Source organism: Myxine glutinosa, chromosome 4 (assembly GCF_964187855.1).
Source record: "Myxine glutinosa chromosome 4, kmMyxGlut1.1, whole genome shotgun sequence".
In the NCBI taxonomy this organism is placed as follows: domain Eukaryota; kingdom Metazoa; phylum Chordata; class Myxini; order Myxiniformes; family Myxinidae; genus Myxine; species Myxine glutinosa.
In genome coordinates, this window is record NC_136264.1 from 73,342,995 (window position 1) to 73,365,170 (window position 22,176).

The 22,176-nt window shown below is 46.8% G+C and overlaps 2 protein-coding genes across 7 annotated transcripts in view; both read right to left on the reverse strand.

Moving 5' to 3' along the window:
- The window catches only part of LOC137424777 (uncharacterized), a 675,237-nt gene that overhangs the window by 70,582 nt on the left and 582,479 nt on the right, over positions 1–22,176 (reverse strand). The gene's annotated exons all lie outside the window — the stretch shown is intronic.
- Positions 1–22,176, reverse strand: part of LOC137424780 (mitochondrial 10-formyltetrahydrofolate dehydrogenase) — a 95,472-nt gene that overhangs the window by 62,880 nt on the left and 10,416 nt on the right. For 4 of the 6 annotated variants that reach the window (XM_078775908.1, XM_078775907.1, XM_078775910.1 and 1 more), the window contains exons 3-6: positions 21,934–22,168; positions 10,140–10,302; positions 9,858–9,959; positions 2,237–2,326 (exon numbers count right to left, since the gene is read on the reverse strand). In XM_078775908.1, the coding sequence (XP_078632034.1) occupies positions 2,237–2,326; positions 9,858–9,959; positions 10,140–10,302; positions 21,934–22,168 (590 nt within the window). Of the gene's footprint in view, positions 1–2,236; positions 2,327–4,276; positions 4,411–9,857; positions 9,960–10,139; positions 10,303–21,933; positions 22,169–22,176 lie in introns of those variants that run through there. The other 2 variants (XM_068112582.2, XM_068112583.2) reach the window with 2 other exon arrangements.

Here is a 22,176-nt window from a genome sequence, read left to right on the forward strand (position 1 = left end):
CACTTTGTATTCAGACGTCTTCTTCCTCTTCCGTGTGCTAAACATGACAAAAACAGCAAAAAAGAAAAAGAAAAATCGCACCTGTGTCCGAAGGAAGTGGCTCAGTTTGGCGTTTTTAATATGAAATAGGCAAAGCCGAGAAAGGAACAAAACCCATTAGAATTACCCTTTGGAATTACCTTCTTGAACCTAACATCTGTCATATCCTAACGTGTGATGTCCCAACATATGTGATATCCTAACATCTGTAATATCCTAACATCTGTCATATCCTAACATCTGTCATATCCTAACATCTGTCATATCCTAACATCTGTCATATCCTAACATCTGTCATATCCTAACGTGTGATATCCTGACGTGTGATATCCTGACGTGTGATATCCTGACGTGTGATATCCTGACGTGTGATATCCTGACGTGTGAGATATCCCAAAATGTGATATCCTAACATATGTGATATGTGAATGTCTGTCATATCCTAACATCTGTCATATCCTAACGTGTGACATATCCCAAAATGTGACATCCTAACATATGTGATATCCTAACATGTGTAATATCCTAACATCTGTGATATCCTAACGTGTGAGATATCCCAAAATGTGATATCCTAACATATGTGATATCCTAACATGTGTAATATCCTAACATCTGTCATATCCTAACGTGTGAGATATCCCAAAATGTGATATCCTAACATATGTGATATCCTAACATGTGTAATATCCTAACATCTGTCATATCCTAAAGTTTGAGATATCGCAAAATGTGATATCCTAACATATCCTAACATTGATGGCAGGGGAGGGCAGGCAGTCGATAGCTCAAGGTGCACCTTGGCTCAGGGGCAGAATCAACCCGGTCCGGTCCAGAGAGGCGGGAGGTATTTCTCAGCGCTAGGAGGTGGCGTCCTTTCTTCTTCGTAGCTGAGGCGCATCTGACGTCACCTCCGTCTTCCTGCACATGTCCAGCGGAGTGATATATAGCCCCTGCGTGGTAACCCCGTCGGAACACATGTTCAATGGCGGCTAACCAAGCCGGAGTGAGGACGCGCAGGGGCAGGGGCAGGGGCTATATCCTAACATCTGTCATATCCTAACATCTATCATATCCTAACATCTGTCATATCCTAACGTGTGATATCCTAACATGTGTCATACCCTAACGGCTAACATGTGTGATATCCTAACATGTGTGATATCATAACATCTGTGATATCATAACATATGTGATATCCTAACATATGTGATATCCTAACATCTGTCATATCTTAACGTGCGAGCTATCGCAAAATGTGATATCCTAACATATGTGATATCCTAACATCTGTCATATCCTAACATCTGTCACATCCTAACATCTGTCACATCCTAACATCTGTCACATCCTAACGTGTGATATCCTAACAGGTGTCATATCCTAACATGTGTCATATCCTAACATGTGTCATATCCTAACATGTCTCATATCCTAACGTGTCATATCCTAACATGTGTGATACCATAACATCTGTGATATCATAACATCTGTGATATCCTAACATATGTGATATCCTTACCCTAACAGCTCTCACTCCAGGAAAGGAAGAAACTCACTGAAGTCCATTTTGGGCTTCTTGAGGGTGCTTTGTTACAAATGTGAAATGAAGGAAAAACTTCAAATCTAGGATTTATTTCGAATAAATAAGAAGAAGAAGCTCGTACGATTTACAAAGCTCCATGGCACATCATGATGAGTCGAGAAACATTTCTAGGCCAGAACCAATCCTAAAAAGATCATCACTCCAATGCAGAACACTCGATTGAAGATGCAGACATTTGTAATTTTCCAGAGTGCTGGCGATGCCTCACATCTTCTTTGCAAAACACACCGTGGAATCTTTAACGCCCACTAGTGGTGGCAGATGGGTATAACAGCTCAACGACCTTCCGATGAACGGTGCACAAATTGATGGCTCATTCTTAATGCAAAACACCAAGGAGACATTTCATATTTGGGGCAAGATTCGAATTTGGGGCTTCGACAGCTGCAAGCTATTTTGCCAGCCCATTGTGTTTTGACAATAATTGACTTCAATTTCACATTTACAAGAAACAATATATAAAGGATACAATTAAACAAACATCAAAAAATAATTGATAAAAAAATAGAAGCATCTGTAAAAAACAAAAGCAAAATTTTTTTTTAAGTCACAAGACCTCATTTTACAAGATAAAAAATTGAAGATCCTTACCTGACCCTCCATAATAGTCCAAGCCCCTGGATTGCTGTCGTTCCCCCTGATCCAGTTGTGAATAGCGAGAGCTGGCTGGTCCCAGTTTATCTACGATAAGATGAAACACAACAGGAAGGTCGAAGCACTCGTAAATTTTCTTCTTTCCCCGTTTTAGTTCCTTCTACATGTTTTACGACCATTTCTCCCCTTTTTCAGAGGGATGGTCGATTCCTCTTTGGGATCTATATCCATTATATCAGTTTAGTGCAACCCCAAACATTCAATATCGGCTTTATTGATATTGTTACGGCCCGCGGATAAGGATGTTGGTCTGCCGAGCGGATGGCACCGCGGCCTAACAGTTACCCCGATTAACCCGATCCCCGAACGTTGGCCGGATCGCGCCACAGCTATTCAATAGGGAAAAGACAAAAGCGACACGGATGTGAAGAAGAAGAAGAAGACGAAAAAACGGTTGAAAATACTACTAAATTTATTCCTACTATATACAGGCTCAAAATAACCAAGGAGAAGGAAAGATAAGAAAATAATTTACAGAAGATTTTAGACACAGTGCAACCTAGCTTATACAAACTTAATTAAATACCCAGGACAGAACAAACAAAGACAGACTCACGCGGGGAATGATGATAGGACTGGCGGGAGGTGGATGGCTGGAGGGAGAGGAAAGTCCAAGGGGTCCTGCAGCACGATCGGCGCGTTTAGCAGCCGCCGTTCCTTCGCGGCCCTGCTCAAAACCACCGCCCAGGCCCCAAGCGGCTGTTGAGTGTTGTTGCTGCTGTGGCCGCCGCTGCTGCTGCTGCTGTGGACGTCGCGTGCTTTGCCAGGACTACAACAGGCTTTGTGCTTCCCTGGATGATGATCTCCTTAATGTTCTCTCGCAGTTGGTTCTCTCTGTTCTCCTGGATCATCTCACGCAGTACCTTGCACGCGCGCTTTTATAACGCCTCCGGCGATCAAGCCGCCGGCCTTCAGGACACGCCCATCGGTGTGCTCACCTCGGCCCTGGTTGGTCGCGCGACCCTCTGGCTCCGCCCTTGATGACGACGGGTGGGCACGCCTTTCTTCCCCGACCCGAGCACATGTTCAATGGTGGTTTTGGAGGGGATGAAATTTGCAATCGAGGCTTGGCCATGACGAAAGGGGAAATGGAGGTTTTGGGAATGGGAATGATGAATGAAGGGAATCTATCTATTTCACTTGGTGCAATGGAGTGTCATCTTAATGGGAGACAAGGCCTTACCCTAATACACATAATAAAGATATAACTATCGAACAGGGGTATTCTATGATTGGCTGACGTGTATGCTTTATGGACTAATTATGGGACGCCCTTTGACCTTTACACTACGGAGGTATTTACAAGGAATCATTACATTTTACAGAGGGTGATATTTACAACAATTTACTATACAATACAACACAATAAAAAACACAATCCTCATTTCCGCAACACTGCACCCTCCTCCTCTTAGGCACGTCCCGGGCCTATAACTTTAACTTAGTGTGACACGTAGGTGTAGTTCCCTCTACTTTTAACCTGACCCTGAGTGCGACAGTTTTAAAACATAAATAAATATGTCCCGCTGCTCCATTGCACCCTACCTAACAGACTCACGCCCACAGCTAACCGAATTGTGGAATGGTCTTCAAACTATACATTGACGGTGGGGAGCATTATTTACAATGACTCTGCTTTATTTACAAAACGCAACCCAGGACCTGTGATTGTTCTTTTGGGGGGGGGAGAGACAGTCTGCTCTGCATCAATGCACCATGAAAGCACCCAAAACACACCAAAACACCCTCAAGCACCAATCGGTGCACAGTCATCATTGTTCATCAATAAAAATAAAAACAACAACCCCTAACCCTGCAGGTGGTCTCTTGCTCTTCGGCTCCCTCTGCTGGCTATTATTATTTTCCTGGTGTTGTCAGCTTCCTTTGCTGGCGGCCTATTTGCAATAAAATGCACCTAACGTGTCCGTTTTTATTTTCTTTATTTATGGCCCACAGGGCCGACTACGTGTGGTTCACCTGTGGGGCATCGGTGCCCTGTGGCCAAGGTCCGCCAGCAAGATTTCGGGCCTTCATGGCCGGTTCCAGCAGAGGGGCCATGCCCCAACCCATGGGGTCCATCAGTGGTGCTCAGCCACAGACAGGTGGTCCATAAGGTGGTGCATCGAGGCAGACAGCTAATTCTGGGAGTTCCGGGCGCACAATGGTGGACTCACGCCCGCTCCCCTCGGCGCCCAGTGGCGCACAGGTCCTCATGTGGGAGACAAAGGGGGGGAGAGACAGATGAGCGAGGGGTAAGGTCACAACGGTACACATCAATAAGGCAATGCAAGGTGAAGTGCGTACGGAGAGCGAAGTGAGAAAGCTCGTCCCTACCGTACGTCACCCCCCCTGTCACCTACACTACCCTTGCCCTTACCCCATATGTACAAAATCTACACATTACAAATTCGTCGCTACTGTCACGTCTTCCCCCATCTTTCCCCTATACCAAATTCGTCTTCACTCCCTCTACTTCAAAATTTGCCATCACCCAATTCATCATCAATCCTCATAAGGAGGAAGAGATGGAACACAAAGCACAATGTCACACCCACGTCATGATGCGTCTCACATTCCAAACATTTGCATCAAAAAAATAACAAAAACATGGCATGGTGTGGAGGTACGTCATCTCAGGTGAGTGGATGCAGATGGTGCGAGGAGATCTTCATCCTAACTACTTTCTAAATGACTTTAATACACTTTACACTACCCGGGGTCTTTCCCTGCCAATCCATTGGCCATCTTACACTATGGGTTCTAAAAACCAATTCCCATTGACCAAACTGTGGTGCTTCTCAATTTGGGGTCTCACTCCCCCGATTCAACTCCCTGTGCCCTTGCACAATTTCAGGACTGGGGCATGTAGCTCTCCCAGCAGGTCTACCCACCTGCACACCTCCACCACTGCAGTTGCCACCCGAGCTTACCTAGCTCCTCACCCTAACCTATCTAACTGGGGAAGGCCCCTCCTGGCTCTGTCACCCCTCGGTGCCCTCTGGCACTGGGCTACCCGGGTCCGTCCTCCGGATCCTCGGGCCCCATCCACAACAACTCTACCGGCTCCCAGAGCCCACCTGCGGCCTCACCTGGCCGACATCCTCACAGTGGTGGAGTGCCCAAACCAACTACACACACTAACAGGCTACACGCCCAGCCATTTCCACAACACTAATGCACCCATCCAAATACCATTCTTTCACCCGCACCACAGATGCCAATATCCAACCACAATTTACCTATACCCTCTACCTAACACTTACACTACCCTCCCCGGGTATTCGTGATGGGGGTCCATCCTTCCCCCATTCACACCTTCGCACCATCCACTCCACTCCATAGTTTCCACCAGACTCACTCCACGACCATCCATTCCAATACTCCATATATTCCACACTCCATGTATTTCACACAACCATTCTCCATACACCTGCAGTTGCACACCTGTGCAATCACACCTGGTGCCACCTGCACCCTCCTTCCTTCCTGGACCATTTGGTCAGCACAATACTCATCACCATCACTCACTCAAACACTGCTCCATACACCTGTCCAGTTGCACACCTGTGCAATCACACCTGTTCCTTACACACGGCATCATCGAATCTACCTGTTGCCCTGCTAACGTAGTGCTCCCCGTCTTCCCTTTAAACTAAGCACATACCACGTCATTATCATCCACACTAATCTACCTGTGTCCCCACTACAGGTGTCATTGTCACTACCTAATCTTACCGTTACCTAAGGTCATCTTCTAGGTCCCTACACATTATCCAAACCCTCCCTCGGCGAGCTTACACTGCCATAAACCCCATAACCTAGTGCTCCTTTGCCCCCGCTGTGAGAGATGGCAGAGTTGCCATCCCACCACATCGGGTATCTCAAACTACCAATTTTGCTCTCCAAATTCCAACCAATCAAAAATTTCCAATTACTGCCAATTCTATTCACTTTTCTAAATTTCGGATCAAAAACACTATCAGTATTATCATCATCACAGTCCGCTATATCCTAGCCTCGGTGCGTCATGACATCATTAAACTCGGCTTCGTAAAGCCGAGCAATGAATTCGGGTGGTTTGGTCGCCTGCAGGTTGAATCCGTCCGGCTTTCGGTTCAAGGGAGGTGGTTTGGTCGGGCCGAGATTCCACGCACCATCTCGGCGCGGCACCTTGCGGTCCCGGGCCCGATGACTCAATCTCCCCCGGTCGGAACCCCGTCCCCGCGAGGGGGCACCGTACCGCTTCCTCCCACTTGCCCTTGAACCGGACCGGTCGCCTCGCCCGCCAAGGCCCGGACTCGACCGTGCAGGGCGGGGCCAAGCCCGAATCGGCACCGACGCTTCGAAGAGAAGCGACGCAGTATCGATCCGCGCCGGGCCTGGCATCCAACAAAGCACACCGCGCCCCGAGTGCTCGCATCGGCTATCCGTCGCCCTAAACGCTAACCCGTTCAACGTCGATGCTTTACTCGCATGCCCACACGCACACGCGACCCTTTTGACACTCACAAAACCCGGCGTTCCAACGCCGTCCGTCCATTCCACCAACGCACTCCCCGTTACACACCACACCTCTCGCGCACACTCTTGCGCACACCTCGGTCCACACCTCTCCTCCGTTACGTCCTCCGTAACACTCACCATGGGCGTGCACTCTTGCATCCACCCACTACCGCGCTCCGATGTGCTCCCTCGCACTACCACCAACTCAGGTGTGCTTTCTCGCACACGTTCCACCACCACCTTACTCTCCGTGTCACACTCACCCTCGCACGTACACTCCGTATTGCTCTCACTCCCTGTGTCACACTCCATACACCCCGACGTGCATTCTCGCTCGCACTCGGTATCACACTCGTGCTTCGTAACACGCTCACCCCTTGACGCACACTTTTTTTCACACGCGTGCTATTTCCACTCACACCGGACCCTTCACCAACGCCCGGGTGCCATATTGACCCCAATCGCGCGAAAATTCTTTTGTCGCCAAACATCCTTCTACAAAATCTACCCGCACAATATACAGCACGACTCACCTGGGGGATCCTTTTCTCCACGCGCACCTGCAAACTTCCATTTGGATTAGCAAGTACATCATCATGATTTGAGCAGGGACTTTGTACATATTCCATCTTTTCCTCCCGCCGCGAGTGGTTTTCTAAGTCCCCGGTCTCTTCAATTTCAATGCCCACTACCACTTTTTCTTTACTCACCTCGACGACCGTTGGCTTTAATAAAATTCCCTCTACCTCATCGGTCGCCGGCTTTTCCAAACCCCGTGTCGCGATTTCTACCCCCGTCATTGTACCCGCGCTTTTCTCCGCTTCGCTCAACCAGCGCTTCTCGACCCGCGTTACCTCGTCGTGCACCCCTGGGACCCTTTCGCCCAACTTGCGGTCTCTGTCCCTCTGCTCCCTTTCCTCCCTATCGGCCCTCATTCCATTCGTTATTGCTTCAATTTTGTTTTCCAATCCTCCGATTTGGTTTCCCAATTGCTCACTATTCTTGTCCATAAGGGCCTTCATTTGCATCATAAAAAGGTTCAAATCCACCGGTGGCGCTGCTACGGTCGCGGGCGCGGTCGCCGTAGCCATGTGCGAGGTGCCATTTTGCGCGCCCGTAACCTCGTGCGCGAGCGCCATTTTGCGCGCCTGAAACCTCCTCAACCACATTGCCAATGTTCTCCTCCTCTCTTTCCTCCACATACATTTCCCCGAGGTCCTGGGTCGATTCTACCCCGTCTATCTCTCCCACCGACATCCCGTCGCCTTGACCAGCCATGGCGCGATTTCAAAATTCAGGTTTTGTCTTTAAAACAATTTCAGCAGCTTGTAATTTTGAGCGCGTTAAGCACGCTTCGGGTCCGTTCCCGCTCCCGACACCAATTGTTACCGCCAATGGTACAATTGGTGTTCCAAAATTTGGGCTAAATAAATTTAGTCCCAGGTCCGAATCCGACACTCCTGACACCAATTGTTACGGCCCGCGGATAAGGATGTTGGTTTGCCGAGCGGATGGCACCGCGGCCTAACAGTTACCCCGATTAACCCGATCCCCGAACGTTGGCCGGATCGCGCCACAGCTATTCAATAGGGAAAAGACAAAAGCGACACGGATGTGAAGAAGAAGAAGAAGACGAAAAAACGGTTGAAAATACTACTAAATTTATTCCTACTCTATACAGGCTCAAAATAACCAAGGAGAAGGAAAGATAAGAAAATAATTTACAGAAGATTTTAGACACAGTGCAACCTAGCTTATACAAACTTAATTAAATACCCAGGACAGAACAAACAAAGACAGACACGCGGGGAATGATGATAGGACTGGCGGGAGGTGGATGGCTGGAGGGAGAGGAAAGTCCAAGGGGTCCTGCAGCACGATCGGCGCGTTTAGCAGCCGCCGTTCCTTCGCGGCCCTGCTCAAAACCGCCGCCCAGGCCCCAAGCGGCTGTTGAGTGTTGTTGCTGCTGTGGCCGCCGCTGCTGCTGCTGCTGTGGACGTCGCGTGCTTTGCCAGGACTACAACAGGCTTTGTGCTTCCCTGGATGATGATCTCCTTAATGTTCTCTCGCAGTTGGTTCTCTCTGTTCTCCTGCATCATCTCACGCAGTACCTTGCGCGCGCGCTTTAAAAACGCCTCCGGCGATCAAGCCGCCGGCCTTCAGGACACGCCCATCGGTGTGCTCACCTCGGCCCTGGTTGGTCACGCGACCCTCTGGCTCCGCCCTTGATGACGACGGGTGGGCACGCCTTTCTTCCCTGACCCGAGCACATGTTCAATGGTGGTTTTGGAGGGGATGAAATTTGCAATCGAGGCTTGGCCATGACGAAAGGGGAAATGGAGGTTTTGGGAATGGGAATGATGAATGAAGGGAATCTATCTATTTCACTTGGTGCAATGGAGTGTCATCTTAATGGGAGACAAGGCCTTACCCTAATACACATAATAAAGATATAACTATCGAACAGGGGTATTCTATGATTGGCTGACGTGTATGCTTTATGGACTAATTATGGGACGCCCTTTGACCTTTACACTACGGAGGTATTTACAAGGAATCTTTACATTTTACAGAGGGTGATATTTACAACAATTTACGATACAATACAACACAATAAAAAAACACAATCCTCATTTCCGCAACAATATTTTCAATCAATGCCTCACATTTTTAGAAATAGGCCGGGCGTGGAAGGCGATTGGTTACACCTGAGCTAATTTACAATTGCTATTATAAGGGGGGTGGACACTTATCCAACCAAGATAATCTAGTTTTGTATTTTTAATTAATTTTCTGAAATTTGTATAATTTGTTTTTCACTTGGAAGTTGTGGTTACGATGTGTAAATAAAGATGGAAAATGTCTGATTTAATACAATTTAATTCCAGGCTATAAGGCACCAAAAGGTGAAAAATTTGAAATGTGTTGTAGACTTTCTCCAAGTATCGTTTTTGGAACTTCCAAACTACAAACAGTTTTTTCTCACTGATATTATCCATCGAGCGTTGTTATATTTTTTTCTCCCTTATCCTTGTATAACCTTGATATTGGTTACCTTGGCAAGCTCTTTCTTCATGATTGGCTCATATGAAGCTCCCTCTTCCGGCTGGATGATTCGAGGAGCGTCACCAGAATTGATCAACTGCACCGCCTCCACCTGCCGTCGTACATCTGCACTTGGCTCTCCGCACACAATATATTGAACCCCTTTCCCAGCAGAAAGTAACAGCAAACAACATACAACATACTCATGCAGCATATCCAGAATTCTGCACTCCAAGATTAGCAACCAGTACTCCACCCATCTGATACCGAGCATACAATTTCCTGCACTCACCATCCCTTGACTCCTCTGGAAAAAGAATCGTTTGTACAGGGAGCTCAGAGTATCATCTGGAGTCACAGATACTTCTTTCTGTAATAATATGGGACCTGTGTCAAGGCCAGAATCAGCCCAGAACACCGAGAATCCAGCCTTTTCATCTCCATGTGCCAATGTCCTGTCCAACAACAACAAAATGGCATACTAAATACCAACAGACTTACTAATTAACACTTTCATCTCTCCCTGTGAAAGCTGGAGTGCCCCAATACCGTAACCTAGGCCCCATTCTATTCCCAATGTTCATCAATGATCTCACTTGTTTTTTTGTAAAATCCTCCATATCTATTTCCTGTTGACAGCACTCTCTGCCGTGACATTCCTCATCCTTCGGATAGACACGTGGCAGCCTCTTCACTCTGTCTCTAAAAGGACAGTCTTTCAAACCCTCCCCTCTACTTTCTTAACATCATCTTGAAGAAGTTCAGTCATTCAAACTCTGGGTCTATCAGCCATGATCTTTCTTGGACAAACAACATTTCAATATTGACCTCCAAAGCCAGTGGCCGACTGGGTATCCTCCATCATACAAAGTCCTTCCTTGCCACACCTGAATTCTTATCAACTTACAAGGTCTCCATCCACATCTTGATGAGATAGTGTCCCTCTGGGTTGGTTCAATCTCATTCTTCCCTCCGGGTCTTCAACATAGCTGTTCACCACTATCTCAGATCATCCCCAATCCAAAACCGTGACCTTTTCTACCTCATTAAACCACACCTCCTCCACTCCCATTCCCTCAATTTCAGTTTTTGCCTTCCTGAGAGTTTACTTCGATATCCACCGTCTCCAGCCTCTGCATCCTCTGCCACCCCTCATTCTTACCTACATTTCTTGTTTGTCCGTCTTCATCTGTTATGTCCATATAAGCAGGGCTTTGCTGTTGTTGTTGTCCCTCCCCTCCCCCCCCCCCCCCCCCACCCCCTCTCTTCCTGCCGTTCCTATTGCATCCTGCTGTTCCTTCTTGACTTTGCATACAAAAAGTACAATGTGTAAAATGGTGAAATAAAATAAAAATTTATGTGGTTCAACAACTTTCCTATGCAATGCTATGACAAGTTCGTATCGAATGAAATAAAAAATCTATACCTCTCGAGAAAAGTTGGCTTTATTTTTTTGTAGTCAGAATATTCGACTTTGAGAAAACATGCTGAGTCACAGTGACATAGCCAATAGTGGCAAGGCATATGTAAATCATGTTTATCAATTTTGAGTTCTAAAATGTTGAACCAGAAATATAACTGGTAATGAATGCATCTCGACAATATCGAGTTCAATTGTTGTCATTAGGGGCAATTTGAGGTCCACTAGGTCCTCATGGTCTTTAAGGGCTCCAGGGTCTTTTTGGTCTTTCTGATTGTTTGGGTCTTTGGAGCCTTTCAGGTCTTTAAGGGTCTATGGGGTATTTTGGGTCTTCAGGGTCTTTTCGGTCTTCTGCGTCTTTCTGACATTTTTGGTCTTCAAGTTTTTTTTGGTCTTCTTGGTCTTGGTATTTTGGATATTTTGGGTCTTTAACAGTCTTCAGTATCTTCAAGGTCTTCAGCGTATTTTGGGGCCTTTGGGGTCTTTTCAGTCTTCTGGGTCTTTTTGATCCTTTCAGTAACCGGGATCTTTTGGGTCATCGGGCTCTTTTTGGTCTTTGAGGTTCTTTGGGTCCTTTGGGTCTTCAGGGTCTTTGGGGTATTTAAGGTCTTTGGGGTATTTTGGGTCTTTGGAGTATTTGGGGTCTTCGTGGTCATTTGGGTATTTAACAGTCTTCAGAGTATTTGGGGTCATCAGGGTCTTTGTGGTCTTTTGCATATTTTGGGTATTCGGGGTCTTTATGGGTCTTTGGGGAATTTTGGGTCTTCGGTGTATTTTGGATTTTGTGGTCTTTTGGATCTTTAAGGGTCTTGGTGTCTTCGGAGTATTTTGGGTTTTAAGGTACTTGTCGGTCTTTCAAGTCCACTGGGTCATTTGGGTCCTTGGGGTCTTCAGGGTCTTTGGGGTATTTTGGTTCTTTAACAGTCTTCAGTATCTTCAGGGTCCTCAGGGTATTTTAGGTCTTCATGGTCTTTTCGGTCTTTTGGATCTTCAGAGTCCTTGGGGTTGTTTGGGTCTTTGGGATCCATTGGGTATTCAGTCTTTTGGATATTTGGGGTCTTTAACAGTCTATAGGGTATTTTGGGTCTTCGGGGTATTTTAGCTCCTCAGAGTCTTTTAACCGGTTGACACACAGTCGTGTTCAAAGATTGCCCCTTAACCCCCCCCCCCCCCCCCCCCCACCACTCAAATCCTCCTAAAGCACAACTCAAAGCCTTTAAAACCTACCCTTATAAAGACAGACACACACACACACACACACACACACACACACACACACACACACACACACACACACACACACACACACACACACACACACACACACACACACACACACACACACACACACACACGTTTATATGGCAGATGATAGACCAGATCTGGATTTGGACCTTAACCAAAATGTAATTGGCTTGTTCTTTTCGCCTACGTAACTCATCCACCAAGTTTTGTCATAACTTGTCTCCAACTTGTTTTGAGATATCGTGCGAGATATCGTTTTGGCCCGATATATAGCACACTCAATGGTAAAGAAACACTTTAAAAGTTTTAAAAATATATTGTATCCGGATCCGTATTCGGATCTTCACCGAAATTTAATCAGTTCTTCCGTGTCACACACCCAACCTGTGCACCAATTTTCATCCAAATCAGTCTATAAATTTTTGCGATATTTTCCTACGATTCGGTTTAGCCCAATCACTCAATGGTAAAGAATCACTTTTAAAATTCTGGGATCCAGATCCGGATTCGAACCTTCACCAAAATCTAATCTTTTCATCCTTTGCACATACCCAACCTCTCCACCAAATTTGGTTCAAATCCGTCCATAACTTTTTGAGATATCTTGTTCAAAAAAACAACAATCCCATCCCATCTCTACTGCCTCTGACATCAACTCATCCTGGGAATTCTTCCAAAGTAAATTGCTCTCTCTCATGCACAGATTTATCCCATCTAGTCTTCAGTTGTCATACCCTTCCTCCCGTCCATGGTACACGGAATCTTGTGGTGAGGCTATTGCCCAGAAACAACTTGCTTTCGTCTCCTGGAAAGCAAATCCAACGGAAGGAAATCTCATTTCCTTTCACAAAGCCCGAAACAAGTGTGTGTCCACCCTCAGGAGAGCCAGGAAACAATATCTCTCCGTTCTCAGGCCCAAACTCTCTTATCTGTCTCCCTCTTCCAAATCCTGGTGGCGTCTGGTCAAATCTGTTTCTGGTGTTTGTTCCCCCTCCATCCCCTCCCTCACCTCAAATGGCCACACGGCTGACTCCACACGTGAAAAAGCTGAATGCCTCAACTCTGTGTTTGCCTCGAAATCTTGTGTCCCAACCCCATCCCTCTCTGTACCCACCATACCCAGTCGTACCCAGCTGCTCCTGGACTCTGTGTCCTTTCCTCCTGACAAGGTGGAAAAGTTTCTGTCAACCCTCGACTCTGATTCTGCAACTGGACCTGACGGCATCAGCCCACGGGCCCTAAAATCATGTTCTTCCGCTCTTTCACTCCCTCTCTCTGTTCTCTTCACCCTCTCTTTTGCTCAAGGTCATCTTCCATCTGCTTGGAAATCTGCCAACATCACCGCTTTGCACAAAAAAGGTGCAAAAACAGATCCCAGCAACTACAGACCAATCAGCCTTCTCCCAATTATCAGCAAAGTCATGGAATCCATCATTGCTTCAGATATGAAATCTTTCCTCTTCTCCAATGGCTTGATCTCTGATCATCAATTTGGTTTCAGACCTGGACACTCCACTCTGGACATGCTGCTTCTGCTTTCTCAACAATGGATGGAGGTCCTCAATGCCAAACAGGAAATTAGAGCAGTCTCCCTTGACATATCACGTGCCTTCGATACGGTCTGGCACCCCGCTCTGCTCACCAAACTCTCCTCTTTTGGTATCCATGGAAATCTCCACGCATGGCTGGCGGACTTCCTCTCTAGTCGTAGTCAATGTGTGGCCCTGAATGGGTTTCCCTCATCTCCTCTTCCTGTTCAGGCTGGAGTTCCCCAAGGCAGTGTTCTGGGCCCTGTGCTTTTTCTGGTCTTCATCAATGATCTCTCTGACTCTCTTGAAAATCCTCTCTATCTCTTTGCTGACGACTCTACTCTCTGTCGCTCCATTCTTCATCCCTCAGATCGGCAGGCTGCAGCCTCCTCACTCTCTGCAGACCTTGACAAAATCACAGACTGGGCAAACAAGTGGAACATGTCTTTCAATCCTGACAAATCTCACACTCTTACGATGTCTCTCCGAAAAGACCGACTGGACAACCCTCCCATCCACTTTCTGAATAATCCTCTCCAATAAGTTCTGTCACTCAAGCTTTTGGGTCTCACTATCTCCCATGATCTTTCCTGGGAAAACCACATTTCAAATCTGGCCTCCAAAGCCAGTCGCCGACTGGGCATCCTCCGTCGTGCGAAGTCCTTCCTTGGCACACCTGAGCTCCTCACCACATACAAGGCTTTCATCCGCAGCTCAATGGAGTACTGCTCTCCCCTCTGGGCTGGTGCTCCTGCCTCACACCTAGCTCGCCTTCACGCTGTTGAAACCAAAGCATTCAGAATCATTGGAATCTCCCGCGATGAAGCTAACTCCAAGGGCCTCTCACTCACTCACCGCAGGCAGGTTGTCGGTCTTTCGGTCTTCTACCGACTCCTCTCTGGCCTTGCCCCCCCAGCTCTCTCTGGGCTCTGTCCCGCAAATATTCCTACAGGTCGCACAAGATCTGCCTGCAACCCTCTTATGGTTAAACTGCCAAAATCAAGACTCTCTGCTCACCTTCACTCCTTCATTCCTCTTTTCTCGCACCTCTGGAACAAACTCCCTCACTCTCTTCAATCCCACTCCACCCTCCAAGTCTTTAAAACAGCTGTTCACCACCATCTCTTATCTTCCCCCATCCAAAACCTTGATCTTTTCTACCCCCACTAATTTCACCCCAATTCCACTTTTTTGAAATACCAGCTTCTGTCCAGGAAGTCCTTGGTGTCCTTGTGTTTTACACTTCTCCCTCCCCCCCCCCCGCCCCCCTTCCCATGCCTCCTCCCCCCGGGCCCTCTCCCTTCCACACATCTCCCTGCTCTCGGATGTTGTGTTTGTGTGCCTCCCCTTCTCTCCCCATCTTGTCTTCCGCTCCCTCTTTTTGGGTATTTTGTTTGTCTGGTTGATTTGTTTGTGAAGTAAATGTTAGCTCTTTCACGAGCCTCGATTCAGTATACAAAAAAAAAAAAAAAAAAAAAAAAACAGACAGACAGAGGTGAAAGCATAGCCTCCATCGACCTTCCGTGGCATAGGTAATTACATCCTCTTCTTCCTCAAGCTGATCACTGTGAACATTTAAACTTTGATGATAAATTAATTTGTCTATGGGGTCAGCTGTAGGCTTCACCAGGAACATTAATTATCTCAGAGTTGCAGATAATTCTGGAGGCACACTTTTCAACATTTTTGTCAAACATCATTGCAGTGCCTCTCAGTTCCCTTCACAAGCAGATTACCCTCACATCATCACTCATGAAATCACCAACATCTCTCCATCTCACATTACAAAGTCTCAAAATATTAAACTTCCCTTCTGCATTTATTTTGTGATGTTCTCAGGTTTCTCGTCCTGAACCATTTGATATTTGAGTCATAAAACTTGGTGAAATAGCAAAGGTGGATGGCTGCCTGTTGCCCTTCTCATGGTTTATACTCGAGTGTTTCTTTCTCCGAGGTAGTTGCCTTCACCATGGATAAGCCCTCCTTCCCAGAGCAGTGTGGTTTTAAAGTGTCAGAGGTTCTGCTTTCGCACCTCTATTATTATCCCCCATTGGACTTGGTCCAAAACGAGGGCTTCTGGATTGGGTCTTGTCCATCTGTCCGTCTGTCTGTCTGTCTGTCCTTCATTCCGTGTGTGCGTGCATGCGTCCGCAACGATATATCAGCCATGTATGGACCGATTTTGTTCATACTTGGCATAAAGACAATACATGATGGCATACATAAGCACATCATTTTGTTTCGTGATGAGATCAAAGATGGCTGACTGGCGGCCATTTTAGTTGTAAAAACCCCGATGTTGAACATGTCCTCAACTATTTCTCGGACATGCATTTACTGATCTCGTTAAAACGTGCCATACATATAATGAATGATGGCTTACATATGCATGTCATTGTTTTTCGAGATCAGATCCAAGATGGCCGATTGGCGGCCATTTCATTAGTTTTTTTTTTTTTTTTGTGTGTTTTTGTATACAAGATCGAGGCTCGTGAAAGAGCGAACATTAATCACACAGAAAGACAAACAGACACACAAAACAAATAACATCAGGAGCGGTAGACAAGATGGGGAGAGAGGGGGAAGGACACAAACACAACATTTGAGAGCAGGGACCGAGAGACATGGAGACATCGAGAGAACTGTGGGAGGGAGAGGGCTTTGGGGGGGAGGCATGGGAAGGGGGGGGGGGGGTTTAAAACATATGAACACTGCCAAGACTTCCAGGAAAGAAGTTGGAATTTCAAACAAGGTGGATCTGGGGTGAATTAGTGGGGGTAGAAAAGATCAAGGTTTTGGATGGGGGAAGATAAGAGATGGTGGTGAACAGCTGTTTTGAAGACCTGGAGGGAGGAGTGTGATTGAAGTGAGTGTGGGAGTTTGTTCCAGAGGCGGGTGAAAAGAGGAATGAAAGAGTGAAGGTGAGCAGAGAGCCGAGATTTCGGCAGTTTAACCATCAGAGGGTGGCTGGCAGATCTTGTGCGACCTGTAGGAATATTTGGGGGACAGAGCACAGAGAGAGCTGGGGGAGCAAGGCCGGAGAGGAGTCGGTAGAAGACAGAAAGACCACCTACCTGCCTGCGGTGAGTGAGTGAAAGGCCCTCAGAGATAGCTTCATCGCGGGAGATTCCAATGATTCTGAAAGCTTTGGATTCAACAGCGTGAAGCCGAGCCAGGTGTGAGGCAGGAGCACCAGCCCATAGGGGAGAACAGTATTCCATTGAGCTGCGGATGAAAGCCTTGTATGTGGTGAGGAGCTCAGGTGTGCCTAGGAAGGACTTCGCATGACGGAGGATGCCCAGTCGGCGACTGGCTTTGGAGGCCAGCTTGGAAATGTGGTTTTCCCAAGAAAGATCATGGCAGATGGTGAGACCCAAAAGCTTGAGCGACAGAACTTCTTGGAGAGGATTGTTGAGAAAGTAGATGGGAGGGTTGTCCAGTCGATCTTTTCGGAGAGACATAGTAAGAGTGTGAGATTTGTCAGGATTGAAAGACATGTTCCACATGTTTGACCAGTCTGTGATTTTGTCCAGGTCTTCAGAGAGTGAGGAGGCTGCAGACTGCCGATCTGAGGGAAGAGGAATGGAGCGGCAGAGAGTGGAGTCATCAGCAAAGAGATACAGAGGATTTTCCAGAGAGTCGGAGAGATCATTGATAAAGACCAGAAAAAGCACAGGGCCCAGCACACTGCCTTGGGGAACTCCAGCCTGAACGGGAAGGGGAGATGAGAGAAATCCATTCAGGGCCACACGTTGACTACGACCAGAGAGGAAGTCCGCAAGCCATGCATGGAGATTTCCATGGATACCATAGGAGAGTTTGGTGAGCAGAGCTGGGTGCCAGACCGTATCGAAGGCACGTGATATGTCAAGGGAGACAGCTATGATTTCCTGTTTGGCATTGAGGACCTCCATCCATTGTTGAGACAGCAGAAGCAGCATGTCCAGAGTAGAGTGACCTGGTCTGAAACCAAATTGATGATCAGAGATCAAGCCATTGGAGAAGAGGAAAGATTTCATATCCGAAGCAATGATGGATTCCATGACTTTGCTGATAATTGGGAGCAGGCTGATTGGTCTGTAGTTGCAAGGATCTGTTTTTGCACCTTTTTTGTGTAAAGCGGTAATGTTTGCTGATTTCCAGGATGCTGGCAGATGACCTTGAGCAAAGGATAGGGTGAAAAGAACAGAGAGAGGGTGAGATAGAGCGGCAGAGCAGGATTTTAGGACCCGTGGGCTGATGCCATCTGGTCCAGTTGCAGAATCAGAGTCGAAGTTTGACAAAAACTCCTCCACCTTGTCAGGAGAGAAGGTCACAGAGTCCAGGAGCAGTTTGGTTCGACTGGGAAAGGTGGGAACAGAGAGAGATGGGTTTGGGACTAAGGATTTTGAGGCAAACACAGAGTTGAGGCATTCGGCTTTGTCACGTGCGATGTCAACTGTGTGGCCATTTGAGGTAAGGGAGGGGATGGAGGGGGAACAAACACCAGAAACGGATTTGACCAGACGCCACCAGGATTTGGAGGAAGGAGACAGGTTTGAGAGTTCATTCTTGAGTGAGGAGAGATAGTGCTTCCTGGCACTCCTGAGGGTAGACACACACTTGTTCCGAGCTTGGTGGAAGGAATTGAGATTTCCTTCAGTTGGATTAGCCTTCCAAGAGGCAAAGGCAAGTTGTTTCAGGGCAACTGCCTCACCACAAGATTCAGTGTACCATGGACGGGAGGAAGGGTAAGACAACTGAAGGCGAGATGGGATAAATCTGTGCATGAGAGAGATCAGTTTGCTTTGGAAGAATTCCCAGGAAGAATTGATGTCAGAGGCAGTGGAGATGGGAGACCAATCCAGACGATTGATGGCTGCTTGAAGACCGTCCCAGTCGGCCTGAGTGAAATGCCAGACTCGTCGACGCAGAGGAGGCTCTCTGAGAATGGCCAGAGAGATGTCCACTTTGACAAGCACATGATCAGAAGAACCGATTGGAGCAGAAGAAGAGCAGCAGACATTAGCAGGGAAGTTAGTCATAACCAAGTCTAGAAGAGAAGATACTCCATTGGCTGAGATCCGGGTCGGGAAATTGACAGATTGTGTCAATCCCAGTGAGTCACAGAAGTCCTTTGCTGAGGTGCCATGACTGGTGATAGAGGAACCCACACCCAACCAGGTGGCATGATGACAATTGAAGTCACCACATATGAGGAAGAGAGAGTTGGGATGAGTGGATAGAAGTTGGTCCATGTTGTCAGACAGTGAAATGTAGATGGAGTCATCACTGTTTGGGGGACGGTACAGAACACATATGAACAAAAGGTGGGAGCGGAGAGGAAGACGTAGCCAGAGGTACCCCACCACCAGGCCGAGGCTCAGGTCTATCATACCGGAGAAGGGAGTAACCAGGAAGAGATATTAAGGAATCAGAGACATCTTGAAGGAGGAAAGTCTCTGTTAAGCAGATCAAGTCTGGATTGCCAGAAGCAACCTGTATGGAGAGATCAGTCAGGTTTGAGCGAAGGCCCCGGATGTTTGAGGTCCATACCGTTAATGAAGAGAGAGGGGGAGCATCGGGTACAGGACAGGGGAGGGGAGGAGTAGGGTAAGATGAAGGATGAGAGGGGGAGGTAGGGAGAGCAGTTGTTAGTGTGTCAGCGATTGCAGAAGAGTTCCAAGAAAGGGAAGGATGAGGAGGATGAAAGGTTTGAAGGTGAAGGGATGAGGCACAGAGAGGGGTTGTTTGAGGGGGGGCAGAGGAAAGAAGAAGGTTGGGGGGGGGGTGGAGGTATGAGATAGAAGGGAGACGAAGTGGGGAGGAGGCAGCTTTGAGGAGGAGGGGGGAGGAGGGAGAATTGGAGAGGAATGGTATGGGGGGAGATTTGAATGGGAGGGGTTGGGGGGGAGTTTTGAAGGGGAGGAGTGAAGGGGGAGTTTAGGAGGGGAAGGGCAAGGGGGGAGTTCAGGAGTGGAAGGGCAAGGGGGGAGTTCAGGAGTGGAGGGGTAGGGGGGGAGTTTAAGAGTGGCGGGGCAAGGGGGGAGTTTAGGAGTGTAGGTGCAAGGGGAGGGATTTGGATGGGAGGGGCAAGAGGGGAGTTTAGAAAGTGGATGATTAATGAAAGACGAACATTGAAAACAAATTGGGTTTGTTGTGATTTTCAAGTTAGCAATCCGGTTCAGAATGATGGAGGAGGGATGGAATGAATGTGAATTTAGACCATGTAGTGAGGGAGACGTATAAGATATTGAATTTCTTTTTTTTGAGGTGGAATGAGTTGGAGAGGAAATTGAGAAAAGCCTTTTAAATAGGAAGAAAAACAGCGTGTTGTAAAATACCACTGAGTAAAACACTGAAGGGGAAAGGTTATACATATTTAAATAATATTTAAACAGAACCATGAACAATCTTATGTGCACAAAAATACCAACGGGGGGAGAGCCGAGAGGGACCACCATGAGTCACGTGAAGGGCAAACGGTGGATGGCAAGGAGTTAATGGGGGCGGGGCGAACAGCACACCTGGACAGAAAATACAGGATGAGTCAACAGTACACGTGGAGAAAGGAAAATAAATGTTTTTTTTTTTTTGTTTGTTTGTTTGGTTTTTGGGGGTGGGGGGGGGGGGAAGGGGATTTAGAACGTTAGACAGAGTATTATGTTCGGGGTAGAAGGGAAAAAAACTAAGAGCCAAGCAAAACACGATTAAGATAACAAACACCGACGGGGGTACAACTACAAGGCCGCACACGAGGAGCAGAACACGATTAAATAATTACAAGTTACAGGAAATTCAAACCAAAAGTAACTATAATCAAAACAATAACGCATGGACGATAAAATAACGAGTTGAAATTTGACAATCTATCTGGGGAAATGGGGGAGAAACACGTGGTCGAAGAACGAACGAACGAACGAATAAGAATGAATAAACGAATGAGAACAGAGAAGGAAATGTTTTTTTTTTTGGATTTTTTTGAGTTGTGATTTACACAAGGAAGAGGGCTATGGGGTGAAAAGATTGGGAAAACAGAGAACGAAAGTTATTGGATCACAAAAACACGGACCGCTGAGAGAAAAACAAAGCCTCAAGGTTGTACAGTGTTCACTGTACAACTACAAGGCCTCAAAACACGACCCGAATTAACACGATTTTCAATACAGGTATGAAAGATTTGCACCGAAAATCTTCGTCGGGAGACAATATATACACCATAAAATAAATAGTTATAACGAAAATACAAATGGGAACAATTACTTAACTTCGATTTCGATGGATAGCATGGAGAGCTGAGAATAAACGAACCCTCGCCAGCAAGACCGGAAACGGAAGTCAATGCATGGATCGATAGTTTGGCTAGTTAAACGTGTCCATGACCATTTATTGGCCATGCATGGATCGATTTTGTTCAAACTTGGCACAAAGACAATACATGAGAGTAACATATAAAGAAGATTTTGTTTTGCAATCTGACCAAAGTTGACCGATTGGTGGCCTTTCACTCCATACAGCAAAATTGCTAAAACCACGAGGGGCTCTGAAATGTTTTGTCTTTTTATTTTTGTTTGTTTAAATATGGTCAGTGTGGGATGCTAGGTGGTAGGAGTTTGGCTAGGTGAGGTTATTTGAGATGCTGTCCATCGAGATATCCTATCTCTATGAACATAATCAACCCAAGGATTATATGTCAGATTATACCTTAATCATTTTTGTTGCTAGAATTTTCTTTTCTGATATCAAAGCTATAGTGTATATTTCTGTATATATCCCTTTTGTTTCCCTCTGCCCACATTGTGCCTTACAATGAATAATCCAATCTTAATCTTCTCTCATAATTATTCTCTACTCCATTCCAACATCATTGTTGCTTCAATTAAATAAAATATCCAAATCGTAAGCTGCTCTACCAATTGATAGCGGAGGCTCCACGATGACGAGGAAGTAGTGATGGGTGGTAGATGATGGAGCCATGGCAGGGATAGTCTATCACCTGCATTGGTATAAACTGGGAGCAGTAGGGAAGTACATTGAGCTCTGCCCCCAAGGCTTTATAGGTTTCCAAGACTCCAGGGATTACTTGGCCCTTGACACGCCAGCGTGCTAGTTTGAAGACTGGCACACCATCCTTCTCTGCCGCAGTACCTGCCCAC